Raw genomic sequence first — 14,565 nt, forward strand, 5'->3', positions numbered from 1 at the left:
CCCAGTATGTGGTCGGAGCCCTACCGCAACGGCCTCGATGAACCCTTAGTGAATATGTTACCGCCGCCAGGTCCTTGGGACGACAACGCTGAAGAAATGACAGAACCGAGCATCTGTGGCTCCATCTCGTTAGGTTTCGGCACCAAAATGATGTATCACTTTTCGTAGAGGTCTCGCCTCACTTCAAAATCAGTGATGACAGGTCCAACAGACCGTTCAACGGTTCACTAACACATCTGAAAAATAACATGATGCGGTTGAATCTGACCTGACCGGAACACGCTGGGAGTGGTTCGGAAGAGGGCTTACGGGGAGACGGTCGTTCATCCGGAGACTAACATCAGGATTGCGCGCTAAACTAGGCCCCGGACGGGAGGGTAAGGTGCGTTTGCTTCTAGAGGCTACCTAACAAGCCTCATACGGAACGTACCTGGGGCTGAGCAAGGCAAGAGGAAACAATCTCTTTCCTCTGATCTCGTCCACCAATCAGCAGCTCCTTCCCCAACCTATGTCTTTTTTTTTTCTAAGTACCTTATTATCGAAGAAAGTTAATTCTTTCTAAGTTATAAGTATAAGAATATAGTTTTAATAAAATAGTATAGTACTTATTTAGTACTTAAATTAAAATATTTTTTTAAACTTATTATTAAAAAAAGATAATTATATTATTAACTACTTATTATCGAGGTTTATAAGTATTATTATAGTTTTAATTATAATAGTTTTATTTATAATAAGTAAAAAGTTTAATTATAAGTCCTTTAAAAACCTCTTTTTAAAAGCTATAAAAGCCTCTAAGTTAAGTTAAAATACTTATTAAAATATTAATAACTAAACTAACTTTATGATAACGACTTTAATAAAAAACTTAATAAATAATATTAAAAGTTTTATTAATATTAAATATAATTTACGAAGTATAATAACGCGGCTATAAAATATTATTAATATATTCTATATTAAAAAGGGTATTATTAATATTAATAAAATAAATAGGGCTATATTAATATAGCGCCTCGGCTTCTTTTTATAATTTAAAAATAATCGCTTTAAATAGTATTAAAAATTTATTAAAAAGCTTTTTTAAGTACTTTAATATATTTATTATTATTTTTATAATAATAAGACTCCTAGTACTTATATATAAGAGTAAGTTATTTATTTTTAAATAATAATACTAACTTATTAATAAGTTATTAAAATTACGATTTTAATAATCCTTTAACGAGGGAGAGGGTAAAATAAAGGAAAAAATAGGTAATTTATAAAAAAGGTTAAAGTTAAATAGTACGGAATTTAAGGGCAGGGTAGTGTCTATATGTACTACGGCAATCCTCTAGTAATGCAAAACGATGGAGTTAAACAGTGTCAAACCTATGTCTTTGGTTTCCCCGTGATTCCATCGTGACCGAGCTCTGGATGAGTCAGCAGCGGAATAACTAATCATTTGGGTTTGACATGCCGCGGAAGGCTCCGCACTCGGGGTCTATCCTTACCTTCCGTTGCCGAGGTCCCAAGGTCCGACGCGCTACCACCGCCTGCCATCTGAGCTGCGCCTTGCCGTGGCCGTTGCACAACAAGACATCGCACCAACCGGACTCTTTTTCGTTTCTTCTTCATCGTGTAACAAAAAGATTCAACACTCGTGCAGCCTCCGATATCCTTGTGCAGCCAACGGATCCACCAAACATCCATCGTCAGGGCTCCCCAACAATCAGCATCTATCGCCTTAATCTTGTGGAAACAGGGTCCCACACGTCATCATCTCAAACCACCTGTGATACCTTGTTCATTGTCTCTGTCCCATCCCTCATCACCCACATCTGGTCCCTGCAAACATGCCTATTCCCGAGTCCGAGTATTTGAGTCCGGTCTGGAAGGATGGCATCTTTAGTGAGTGACTTTCGCACATAGTGTTTTGTCTGCTGCCACCTTACCAGCACCGTCAATAATAACTCTCTTGTGCAGACAACAGAGTCGCCTTTGTCACCGGCGGCGCTGGAAGCATTTGCAGTGCTCAAACTCGCGCTCTTGTCCGCCTAGGAGCAAATGCCTGCATCATCGGCCGCAATGTCGAAAAGACAGAGTCCATGGCAAAGGACATAGCCACAGCCAGGCCTGGTGCAAAGGTCATTGGTATCGGCGGCTGTGATGTTAGAAATGTATGTGCTCATCCACACGCATTCCTTCAAGATATGTTGCGGCTAACAATTTATATCTAGCCCCAAAGCCTGCAAGACGCCGCAGATCGATGCGCCAAGGAGCTCGGCGGCATCGACTTTGTCATGTAAGCGCCCGATTCACAAGGATCTCATCCTGGGGTAGACTGCTGACAACCTTATTACCAACAGTGCGGGAGCTGCTGGCAACTTCATCGCACCCTTGTCCGGCATGAGCCCCAATGCATTCAAGGCGGTCATCGATATTGATGTCTTGGGCACTTTCAACACTGTAAAGGCTACCATTCCCTACCTGGTAGAGTCGGCAAAGAAGAATCCCACGCCCAGCCAAAACGGCCTGACCGGAGGCCGCATCATTTTCGTCTCTGCCACATTCCACTGGACAGGTATGCCGCTGCAAGCACATGTCTCAGCCGCCAAAGCGGCCGTCGATGCTCTCATGGCCTCGGTGACGTTGGAGTATGGCCCGTTCGGAGTCACAAGCAATGTGATTGCCCCCGGGCCGATCAAGGATACGGAGGGCATGCAACGGCTGTCAAGCAGCAAGCAGGACCAGGCCAAGGCCAACGCCGTGGTGCCGCAGGGTCGGTGGGGCGTCATCCGGGACATTGCCGATTCCACCGTCTACCTCTTCAGCGACGCCGGCAGCTTCGTCAACGGTCAAGCAATCCCTGTTGACGGCGGTGCTTGGAGACGCCAGGGTGCACTAGCGGTTGGAACAGATGACGACATGCAATACCCGGATTTCCTTCTAAAGGGAGAAATCTCAAAGCACGTAAAGAGCGGCCGAAAAACGGAGTCGAAGTTGTAATCGACATCGAGAAATCAGCCCTGGTGGGGTAGGGAGGATCACCTCCAGCAAGTCCGCGGACAAAGGAATTCCATCGACCGGGGGTGGAGAGATTGTAAGTTGACATCGCAAGGGCGTGGCTGTTGAACCGCTCAGCTTGTTAGATATATTGAAGAACCGTAGGAAATGGCACTGTATTGAACGAATATAGTCGTTTACAGAAATGTCCCGGATCTTTTGACATTTGTACAATCCTACCTCACGTTTTATCAATCAGAACCTCCAATCCTTGAGCAAAGCGGCTATCGGCACCACAATTCTACTCAGGCTACTTAGATTTATATCTCCCAGCCGCCGACAGGCCGAGCCGCCCCGCGGACGGGAGCGGAGATGCTTGCTGCTGCAAAGCTGCCCCCGAACACACTTTTTTTCTTACCGGGTCGGTCACCAAGCCAACTAATTAGCGTCTTCCAAAGACCGGACAGGGTGCGGCGCACTCAAGCTTTTTGAGCCAAGCCGGCATCCACATCCCTCGACCTGCAGGTGATAGCTTACCATTGGCGGAGACTTCAGGAACAGCTTGACTAATTGGCCACACGAATTGCTACGCAGACGTGAGTGGCATGGTGGTGGCATCCATCCATTCCCGCCGTCGCCCGCCATGCGGATAAGCAGCAAGACTCACCCGCTCGCGCCGCCCACGGTTGCAGTGAAATCGTACTTTTTGACTGCAGAGTGATAGGACCTGGCCCGGTGGATGCTGATCCATGGGTCTAGTGCGTTTTTATTTGAACCCTTCTCTTGTTACCCCTCCTTTATCGCCAACCATCGACTGGCCCAGAGCAATGAAGCGGGTCGAACCATGCTAGGGATTGGGGAGGAGGCATGGAACATTTGTCGCTGAACCATGTGTGGGCTGCAGGATTTCTTTGAAGGCGACTCTAACTTCTTGAAGCGTCGAAAAGTCCGACTGTCGGCTGTGACATAAAAGGGCCGGCGGTACCCGGCTGCGCGAGGGACTCGAGGAGACTCCCGATCGTCTTAGTCTCTTCAACTCTCGTGAGGTTTATCTGAACTGCTGACGGGCCGTTAATTTTATTACTTTTTCTTCTTTACAGGAATTGCAACCCGGCTTTAAGCTTATCTCAACGGCTGTTTTCACACTTGGGCGGGTACTCGACTTGTGTGCAGCAAGTTGCTGGTAGTTCAACTGGTTAATATCGAGTAAGTGGAGGGCTCTACTTAGTGTTTTCGTGCATACATCAACTCTTGTAGCCAGTGGACATCGATATCAACAGCAGAGCTGACACTCTCACAGAGTCCAACAACACATCACCAACATGGGACTTAAGCACCTCCTGGCAATGGGCCTGCCCATCATGCCCGCGGCCGCAGAGACCGTCCTCGGCATCTACGTCTTCCACCGCCACGGCGACCGCACAGCCAAGAAGACGCCTCCCGTCCGCTTCACCGACCTCGGCGCCTACGAGGTCTACACCTCCGGCCTGGAATACGGCCGGCTCTACGTCCGCGAAAACGCCACCCACCAGATCCGCAACATGAGCACCGACGACGTCCTCCCGGAGCAGCTCTCCGTCACCTCCCCAACCGACGTTGTCCTGCAGTCCTCGGCCAACGCCTTCCTCCAGGGCTTCTACCCGCCCTCCGGCACCGTCGAGGCCCTCGCCAACGGCTCCAGCGTCGAGGCGCCCCTCGGCGGATACCAGTACATCCCCGTCAACGCCGTCGCCACGGCCTCCACCAGCACAAACGCCGAGAGCAGCGAGTGGCTCCAGGGCGGCAGCGGCTGCGGCAAAGCCGTCGTCAGCTCCAACAACTACTTCTCCTCGCCCGAGTACGCCGCCGTCGACGCCGAGTCCCGCGACTTCTACCAGAGCCTGCTGCCCGTCATCAACGGCACGTTCGGCGCAAAGGCCGCAACCTTTGAAAACGCCTACTCCATCTTCGACCTCATCAACGTCGCCAGGATCCACAACGACAGCATCCCCTCCGATTCCCTCCTCACCAACGCCACCATCCGCTCGCTGACCGACTACGCCAACATCCACGAGTGGAACCTTGCCTACAACGAGAGCGACCCCATCCGCGCCGTCGCCGGCAAGGTGCTGGCCGGCCAGGTCCTCCAGGCCCTCAACGCGACGCTCAAGGACGCAGCAAAGTCCTCCTCCGTCAAGGCCAACATCCAGTTCGGCGCCTACGCCAGCTTCTCGTCCTTCTTCGGCCTCGCCCAACTGCAAAAGGTCTCGGCCGACTTCCAGACCGTCGTCGACTACGCTTCCTCCATGGTCTTTGAGCTCGTCACCAACGCCACCTCCGCCAGCCCCGCCGCCGACGACGTCGCTGTCCGCTTCCGCTTCGCTAACGGCTCCGCCGGCATTAACAACCTCACCGTCTACCCGCTCTTTGGACAGTCCGAGACCGTGATTCCCTGGAACACTTTCGTTACTCAGATGCGCCAGTTCGCTATTGAGGACACTAAGACCTGGTGCACCGCCTGCGGCAACTCCACCGGCACCTGCGCCACGGCCCTGGGTCTGGATGGCAGCACCGACGCCAACGGAACCGGCTCAAGCGGTAGCAAGGGAGGCGTCTCGACTCCCGTGGCGGGCGTCATCGGCGCGCTGGTGACGCTGGTCGTGATCCTGGGCATCCTCGGCCTCGTCATGCTCATCGGTGGCCTGCGTCTGGTCAAGAAGTCCAAGATCGCAAAGGATGTCCCTGCCGCTTCTACTGCGGAGCAGACTGGTGGTGCCAAGCACTGAGCACGTAATGTAAGAAACGATTGTGTGCGACCAAGTGTTCACGATGGATTTGTGATCGATAATGAGACACGATGAATGTATCGTGAATAGTAGTCCCAAGCGGACATGAGCTACCTTAGTAATAAGATGTTGATACCACCCTTTTACTCAAGAGACTACCCATATTCCTTGCCCTGTGATGAGTATGCTCTGCGTAGAGAGGGCGACCCAAGGAATTCGTCCCATATCACAGTGTTTAAGAGCGCCAGAACCTCCTCTGAGCCCGCGGCTTCATCACCATGGTCACCGTTCCAAGTGACTATGTTTCATCTACAGATATTCTAGGGACTCGCAAATGCAAGAGGTGTTGTTGGTTGTCCGCTGCCCTCATCCGAGCTACCTAAGTTCTTCGAAGAAGACCCCTCCCACCCCAATGGGGCAGCCTACGCCCTGAAGTCTCTCAACTCGACCAAGCTTGGGTTGTCATCTCTGTCGGCTTCAGTCGGATCGGAGCTAGATAGTGTGGTTCCACGCATTCTCCTATCGTTAGATCGAGCAGATCGCTCCCTGGTAATATCTGGTGATGCAATGTCCGCGTCTCGAGTTTCTATCCCTTGGACGGTAGGGAAATCTCGACGTGAGCAGCAAGTGCGCTAGCTTGCTACTGAAGTCTCGTTCATACCGTAGATTACGGCGTCGACAAGCCCCTGGATCACGATGCAAGCCTGATCGACGTTTTGCAATGGGAAAGGTGCTGGCGTATTCGTACTTGCTTGGTATATCCGGATGGCAGTTGGGATAGTCCAGACGATGGCATACGCAAGCGGATACAAAAGCAACAGGCGAGCAATCTGGAGCACGGTCAGTCATTACCTCTTCGCTGCCCTGAGCATCGTCTTTTCTTGCCCTTTTGAGCCTTCTGATGGAAATCATAGATTGGCCTTCCAGTCCTTCGTGAGTGCTTGCGGCCCTGCTCCCATCTTGTGTCGAGTAACCGGACTCCAGATGCCCGGGAGACTCCTGCATCGAACTTAACCTGTTCTGAGCTCTGAAAAGAGCAAGGGCGAGGTATGCGTATAGCACAAACATGATGGTTATGATTATCCCTAAGGGCATCTTAGCCGTAGATCTAACGTTGTTTATATCGTGTGTGACTCACATCGAGGAACGAAGTTGGCGAGCAGCCTCGTCTTGTCTGACTTGAACCAGCACCCTGCCCGCCAAGGTCAATGACACGAAAGTGCTTTGACTTGGTCACGAATACTCACAAGCCCCGATGCTGTGGTAGCCATTCAAACCGAGGCCCACAGAAGCCCATAAGACCGAGAAGAACCACGGAAGTCCCCAAATGACGACTTCGTGGTTCTGCACCCAGCTGGCTCGCTTTCTTTGGCCAGTCAGGATGAAGAACGTGCAAATGGCGATGTTGAGGACCCAATAGTCGGTTTGAATGACGAATACCTGAGCCATGAAGCCGTTGAGCTTACAAAAGTCGGTTTGTTCTGGATTATCGATAAGTCTGCCGCTAAGATTCATCGTTGTCGAGCAGATGAAGTTGAAAGCCATGAGAAAGTCACTGATCGCAAGTCCGATGATAAGGCGATGACGGAAGGATCGCAGATTTGGGAAGATCTGAAGTGCTTGTCAGCTTTCTAGACATTGCTAAGTGATTCGGAGTGGGGGTCGACCCAATAGCTCGCCATGATGAAGCCGGCACCACAAAGCGACAAAATTGATACAACAAGTATAACAACGCTCTCTATACGAACCTCCTCTAAGGTAGGAGGTTGGTCTAGTCCGCTTCCATTGCTTGTATTGTTTTGGAGAAACATGACGACATGTAAGTACTTGTGAGTGCGCACCGCCGTAGTCCGTCTGCCTTGCACAGGTGGTGAGATGGGGTCTCTATTGCTGATGTGGTCGAAGCTGGAGTCGTGCGGCTGTACGCCAGGGCTTCTTTACGTTTGGCGATGATGTCTGGCTTTTCTCGTCTAACGTCTTCATTTGGGATGTTTACTTGACGTTGTTTTAGCAATTTTGGCTTCCGGACCGATGGTGAATGTGAAGGTAGCCATATCTTCGGATAGGAAATCCAGGCAAATGGCAACTTCGACAGCAGAGGAAGAAGCCACTGAATTCCTCCAGCGATGGAAGGCGAGCTTATCGCCGCGATCTTGCTGTGTGTGCTACCTTCCCATGAGGTACACACGGAAGGCCACATGGTGTCTGTCGTGGGGGTCCTCGGGGTCGGACGGCAGGTGAAGATTCGTTATCACGAATACAAACATGAAAGATCTGTGGCCGAGAAATCAAAGACGAGTAAAGAGAAGAAGGACAGCAGGTGAGAGTTCTCATGCAAGCGTGTGTCATCCGGCGTGGTCTTGTATGACTTCATGTTCGCCATAACGGCAGCTGTCACTTGCCCAATGATTGAGAGAATAAACCTGGTGACTGACCAGCAGCTCACAAGATACCAAGTACGCGGGGGACTGACATCGTCGGACACTTGCAGATGCGTAATCTGGCAGGGGTTCCAAGTGCTACTCGTCTATTGGCAGGAATGCTCAGTATTCAAGTAGGTATCCAAGATACTCTCCATCGAGGACTTCCTTAAGAAGTACCCAGCACGTATACGTGGGATACTTGTTGTCCCTTCTTCAAACGCGCCTTCAGTATGAATACTTGCACAGATGGGTAGGTGCTACGCAAAATCGGGAATACCTTCCTCCACTTACATATCTAGAGAAATTGTATTGCACGCAAGTCTCGCATCAACAGTCTCCCTGCCGGTTCGTCACACCCAACTGCCGATATCTTACCTTAATTCAGGATCAGTCGAGGCCAATGGTCCACCAACATGTCCGTCTCAAAGCCGGATATTCCCATCGCTGCAAAACACCCGCTAACTAAGTGCTTCCAGGGTTCGATCTTGGTTAGTCTAACGGTCGTACTATTTACATGGATACAGTCCTAGCGGCGTGGACCCTCTACCGGCTGCCCATTTCTCCTGAACATCTCGTCTCGGAAATTTGGACCTCGACTCGATTATTCTGAAAACCTCTTTTCGTCTCGACTTGGACGATCAAGGACATCTCCGGCTGGGCGTAGGCCTTCACCAGCTGAATCTAGAGCTCTTTGGGAATATTCACAGCAGTTTTTAGGCTGTTTTCTGGATCCCGATAACTGAGCCCCGACCCTATGTCAAAGCGATGCAATCTCCCACTTCCACTAGTGCCGCTCCGCTCCATCGATCGGCGGTCGAGAACCTGAGATTTGACAGCAGACTTGTCATGTTGCATGTCTGTCACCAATGTCGGCCGCCAGTGTAGCAAAGCGGAGGTTCACTAACTCTGACATTTACTCTGGGTCCGATGTGGCACCCGGTACCCTGGTTCTGGGTAAGGGGCTTGCTGACCATTCACCACTGAAGAAAAATACAACCGTCTTCTTTGATCCTCGACACAGCAGCCCCCTCTAGGCTCTGACCCCGTCTAATTAAGGTCCGAAGCCCGGAGCAGCGGCTCCTAGCACATCCTGGGGCCTGGATGGTGGGCGGCCGGTCCTTGGAGCGCACGTTGCGAAACCGAACGTGCGCCGGCCGACCTAGAAGCCCGAGGAGGTCGGCTTATTGACTTCCTGAGTTCCTGATGGTTCTTTGCCCTTTGGGCCGTTGCCGAAAGTTTGCGGGGGAGGTTGTCGGCATGGTGCCATCGGCCGACCTTCACCACGATCCCGGCTACTAATTCTGGAAGAAGAAATCGCAACCATCCGGCGCAAACATCCCGACCTGACATCATTCGGCTGACTCGCTAGCATCATACGAGCAAGTGTCCTACCGCAGCCTCCACTACACCGTTTTGACAGGTGCGAACCGTCGTGATCGGCTCAGTGCCAGGACGAGGGGATGACAAGGCGGCGGAGACATCTAGGATAAGGCCGGCAGTTTACCCCGGCACCGAGTCTCCACGGCAAATTGAGATAAATGGGGGGACAATGTCGCCCTCAAATCACTTCCTAGGTTTTTCCCCCGCCAGAAGGGCCAAAGCGGACAACAAGGGTTCTTCCAAAGGCAAAACGGCAGAAATGGCCAGATGGCAGAGGAAGGTTTCGGGGGACAAGGACGGGGTGTTGGCTGAACTTCTTGATCCGCTCAACTCGGCTGGTGCGACAGCAACATACGATATCCCACTGGGTTAAAAGACCAGCAACCCCGACATGGAATCGGCACCCTCCGTCGGCCATTGGCCTCGGGGTAAACGGGAACCTTCGCAACGTGTCGCCGGGGTGGTTGCCAGCAACGGGTCCGGAGAGCCGGGTCGATCAAATGCAAGCCCAGGGACGCCCATGGACAGTTGCGTAGGGCAGCAGCATCAGACCACTATACCGTATCGGCAATGCGACGTCGCTTGCGGACCCGGAGACGGCGCCGTTTTGGGACTTTGCTTCACATCACAAATGCTAGCGGCCGCCCTTTCGGTCCCGAGACCACCGACCGGCCCAGAACACACTGAACATAGCCCACCAGATGTAACATTGTTTGAATAAACGACTTGGACAATGTGTCGTTCTATGTATTCAAACTCGTACCTGGAGGGTCATGAGCAGGGTCGGGGCTTGAACAAGAGATTGGCATGGAGCTCCAGATGCCACATTCGGCGCAAATACTGCTCATGAGGGCTCGCGTAGCGTGCCTCCCCAGGTCTCTCTGTCAAACTTAGACCCAGTCCGACCCGCTGCCTTCCACAATTGAACCCCCGTCCGTTGAATCTCGAAGCCGACGTCACGATGCATGCTTATTAGACTTGAGGCACGAGTCGGTGTACTTGATCGACATCTAGCACTGACAGAGACTTTCTCGTACGACTCAGTGCGGCGTATCTATTGTATCTCTTTGCGGAACTGATCGACTTTGAAGGAGCTTTACCGCCGTTTAGGATTTCAGCGACTTCCTACGTAGTAAGAATTGACCAAACCTAGAAGCCCCACGGCGGAACAAACACAATCTTACAGTCAAGCTGTATGACAGGCTGAGTCACCTGCGTGGTTGATCTGCAAAATGGCGCCCGCGAAGGGTCCGGACTTGCCATGAGAATGACGGGATACCGAAGAGTCGGTCCTCCTCGAAGTATGAAGTGTGGCGCCTATAGCTGGCGAAGAGTGCTCGTGGCGAGCGAGCGAGCTCAAGATGGGTTTGAGAAGTTTCTTACTGGTCAGCGAAGTTACGTTGAGTTGCTCACTTCGCATAGTATTCAAGCACAGAACCTCATGCCTTAAAACGCCTCCTCGACACGACCGTATGCAGTATCTCCACACCGGAATGGCCACATCGCCAGCTGATCGAGCTTCCTGTATGCACACAGTCTCGCATTGCCTCAAGGCATGGTGCTGAGACCATTGCGATCCTACCAAGAATAACGTAAACAAGGCTCCGACACTATCACAAGAGCAGACCGGAGTGGAGGGCGGGGGCCATGTAGCAGTCGAGGGAGCACCCGTACGACACGAAGCTTAGCGAGTAATCCTCCTTTTGTGTGTATCAAAGCGTCTGACTGCATGAGGAATTACAGATATTATGGGACATAGACACCCAGTCAAGGAGGGCGCGGTAGCCGTCTCCACCCGGGGGGCTGCAAGCCATCAACGACGCGTACATGGATGCTGACACCACTCTGTCTGTCGCCTTATCGACCGCGGGAGCTATGGACACGATCGCCGAGCTATATCTACGTGTTCAGAGAACTCTGCGAATCATCACTTGCTTCATGGGAGCATGGGAGAGGTTGAGCTGGGGCCAGAGATGATCCATAGCTTCTGCAACCCAGTCAGCCTGCAAAACATGGCATCTATTGGCACTCATGCCGCCCACGAAGATCCACGAGAGACAACAGATGAGGGGTTATAGAGCCAACAAAGTGTAAAAGTGGGAAGCGAGGGGTGCTCAAAACAGGCCAGAAACATGGGGACCAGGCAGGGCAACAGCGGCTCGCATGAAGCAAAAAAGAAAAGAAGAAACCATTGTTTGTGGAGAGGGTATATCGCGGCTCTGCTATACACCCTTAGCTTTTTTTTTGTGCGGTGGGCGCGCGCGCGCGCGGATGCCTGCGTCGCTTCTTTTACCCTCGAACCCGCCGCAGCCCGGCGCCCGGTCCGCACCGGGCGATGCGATGAGGGAACAACGACTGTAGGTATTTGGCATTTCAGCTCAGCAAGTATGGAGTAGCTTGCAGGATCTCATGACGAACCCCCTCCCATGCTCCAGCCAACGAACGCATCCTACACCGGTAGCGGCCCGTGTGAGTGTGTGTATAGTACGCAATAGCGCTGTCAAATAAGTCAGCTTCACTCTGTGTCGGCCAAGGAGGGTGGGAACTTTAGTTCTGTGCGCAATGGAATGATGACCAAATACGTGGTGATCAGCTATGCCGTGGTGAAGGAAGAGGCGCATGGCTGTCAGGTTGACACTTCAATAGTTGACGGCATCGCACGACAGAAAGAGAAACATTCGGCTGGGACGGGATCAGGTTGTGACACATGCTTGGTCACCACAAACTGTGGTACCATTGGTTTTCTCTTCATTCCATGCTTCATGTAGCAGCATTGTGTGTGTACAGACAGTATTCTCTACCATCAACTTAGATCTTCTCTGCCCCGTCCGTCCACTTTGTTTCTCCCCAATACTTCTTCCCAATGTTTGTGCGCCAGTTCCCAATGCCCAGAGGAGGGGGGAAAGAAAATACGAAAACGCCACAGATCAGATCAGACCGCAACCGAGGATACACAGTCTACTGTGCTGAATATGCCGATATGTTGACCTCCCAATGAAATATAGAAAACAAAGGAGACGAAAAAGAGAAAGCCAAGAGGAAAAGAAATGTAGGAAACCAAAGAAATAGACCAAGGAGAATGGGCTACAAATGCTGTGCTGTGCTGTGCTCGCTTGCTGTGATTCTGCTTTTGCTTTTCCCCTGTCTCCCTTCCAGTCTCCCCACTCTGGAGTCGACTCAGGGTGTCGCCGTATTTTGCGAGAGACTGGCATGTGCCGACATCACTCTCAGTCCAGCTTCCCTCCACAACCCCACTGCACCGGTCCTGGCATGTGTTGGTGTCGCTCCATCTCGAAACCCCAAAATACGTCGATAGCCCACTGGCTGTGCTTCGGATCCGCCCCATTGGGCAAAGCAGCTGACTGGTTGTACTTCCTGTACCTCTCCATATCCCGAATCGAATCAGGCGTAGAAGATAAGTAGGCGTATTTCGGTGCCAGATCGTAGAGCTTTTCAGTTTTATGACATCCGCGTGGCACACAGCAGGCCAAAGTGGTGAGAGTGACATCAGGGAGGGTGCGTCGGTTGATATCCGGTGAGAGTGAGAAGCAGCAGACTCAAGTTTTCTGCTGTAGATTCAAATCGTGGGCCTCCCAAGTGAGGTAAGTTGACAGAAACGTCTCGTCGAGGAGTCACACTTTAACCACTGCACAAGGGGCAGTGGCCTGGGACTACGATATATCGTTCGTGTGGACCACTGCCACAGGCACGACTCCGGTTGCCATCGACTGAAGTTCTGAAGAAGTGTGCACCCGGGTCGATACATGAGGTGTAAATGTAGTAGTTCTTAGTAAAGTCGCACATGATGGGCAACCAGGCGAAAAACTGTTCCGAACGTCAGTACTCTAGATTATTGGCCCTGAGGAAGCTTCACCTACGTTTATTGTTGGAATTTATGTCCGTTGATATGCTACAGACAGAGTTGTAGATAGTTTTGAAGTCGGTGGCCAAGTGTGAAGTGCGCGGTCACTGTCTAAGCATAGCTTATGGCGGGAGTAAAATGTGTGCGTGAGGCTATACTAGTATGTAGTCGTGACAAAGTCCGAAGTTGAACAGACGGAGGAGAGAAGAAGAGATGACAGGCCGGGCATGTAACGAAGAGTATACAGTGAGGTTGAGAGAGCATAGGAGGTCAAGACTGGTTTTGTATTCGGGCACCGAAGGCTGGTTGTCAAAAAGGTGTGTACGTGTGGTTGGTCGAGGCCCGATGGGATATATATGAGTGAGACGAGAGCACAGGGCCAGGGCGTGCGGTAGGGTAGGTACCTTGCGAGAAAGGAGAAGCAAGGCGCAAAGCTTTGGTTTTACACAAACTGTGAACGGATTTGAGCTACCCTGTCCATGTCTGAGCCATGACGGAAGCGCTTGCATCGAGAGAAAAAAAACAAAAAAACGGTCGTTAGGACGGACGGACGACGAGGTCCAGGGTTGAGGTCTCTCCGCCTCGCAAGGTCCAGGTCTGTGACAGTGGGTACAGGTGGGAAATTCCCCCATCAGGCGATGGAGGGCTTTGACAGTGGACGGGGGCATGGGGACGAGAGAGGGATACATGAGAGGGAGGTATCTGGACCCCTGGTCATAACTGCACACCTCGTGGCATCTGCAAGGTAAATCTGCTATCACCACGCCCTCTGACGAGAGTGGGGAGAACTGGATGGGACTGTGCAGGGACGGGTGGGCTCCAAGTACCAAGAGCGACACAATCGAGGTTCTGAAGCCCACCCAGAAGGGCAAAGGGACTGGAACAGGTCTGGGTCAGCCTTGGTTTTATTGATTGATTCGTACGGCATGCCGGGAATGGTGAGAGCTGACATTATGGCATTGTGGCTCCGAGGTTGGTCTTGGTGTAACTGGCAAGTGATATTCACTGTTGCGGTCGTTGGAATATGGGTGTGCATCCACCGCCTGTTGCTACTCTTGACCAGTGGATGGGATCATCGATATGTCCTGCGCTGACAACAAGGGCGTGGGAAATATCCTTCAGACGGGATGTGCAGGCTGGCGGGCGT

General features: G+C 51.7%; 5 protein-coding genes across 5 annotated transcripts; 3 read left to right on the forward strand and 2 right to left on the reverse strand.

Moving 5' to 3' along the window:
• Positions 1–1,838: 1,838 nt before the first annotated feature.
• On the forward strand, positions 1,839–5,753 carry CLUP02_12353 (histidine acid phosphatase; the record flags this gene model as incomplete). Its single annotated transcript, XM_049291317.1, has 12 exons — positions 1,839–1,893; positions 1,969–2,162; positions 2,223–2,287; positions 2,352–2,955; positions 3,010–3,085; positions 3,332–3,456; positions 3,521–3,673; positions 3,713–3,741; positions 3,822–3,881; positions 3,962–4,029; positions 4,110–4,194; positions 4,289–5,753. The coding sequence occupies 12 exons, from the start codon at positions 1,839–1,841 to the stop codon at positions 5,751–5,753; spliced, it is 2,979 nt and encodes a 992-aa protein (XP_049148462.1).
• A 71-nt stretch (positions 5,754–5,824) lies between these two features.
• CLUP02_12354 (uncharacterized protein) lies at positions 5,825–6,077 on the forward strand (the record flags this gene model as incomplete). Its single annotated transcript, XM_049291318.1, has 2 exons — positions 5,825–5,835; positions 5,906–6,077. 2 exons carry the CDS (start codon positions 5,825–5,827, stop codon positions 6,075–6,077), a joined length of 183 nt encoding a protein of 60 aa, XP_049148463.1.
• A 308-nt stretch (positions 6,078–6,385) lies between these two features.
• On the reverse strand, positions 6,386–7,268 carry CLUP02_12355 (uncharacterized protein; the record flags this gene model as incomplete). Its single annotated transcript, XM_049291319.1, has 4 exons — positions 6,386–6,457; positions 6,606–6,838; positions 6,892–6,945; positions 7,001–7,268. The coding sequence occupies 4 exons, from the start codon at positions 7,266–7,268 to the stop codon at positions 6,386–6,388; spliced, it is 627 nt and encodes a 208-aa protein (XP_049148464.1).
• A 5,498-nt stretch (positions 7,269–12,766) lies between these two features.
• Positions 12,767–12,979, forward strand: CLUP02_12356 (uncharacterized protein; the record flags this gene model as incomplete). The annotated part of the gene is made up of 1 exon (XM_049291320.1): positions 12,767–12,979. One exon carries the CDS (start codon positions 12,767–12,769, stop codon positions 12,977–12,979), a length of 213 nt encoding a protein of 70 aa, XP_049148465.1.
• Positions 12,980–13,195: 216 nt separating this feature from the next.
• On the reverse strand, positions 13,196–13,360 carry CLUP02_12357 (uncharacterized protein; the record flags this gene model as incomplete). Its single annotated transcript, XM_049291321.1, has 1 exon — positions 13,196–13,360. The coding sequence occupies one exon, from the start codon at positions 13,358–13,360 to the stop codon at positions 13,196–13,198; it is 165 nt and encodes a 54-aa protein (XP_049148466.1).
• Between the last annotated feature and the right edge of the window lie 1,205 nt (positions 13,361–14,565).

The sequence above is a fragment of the Colletotrichum lupini genome, chromosome 6 (assembly GCF_023278565.1).
Source record: "Colletotrichum lupini chromosome 6, complete sequence".
NCBI lineage: Eukaryota > Fungi > Ascomycota > Sordariomycetes > Glomerellales > Glomerellaceae > Colletotrichum > Colletotrichum lupini.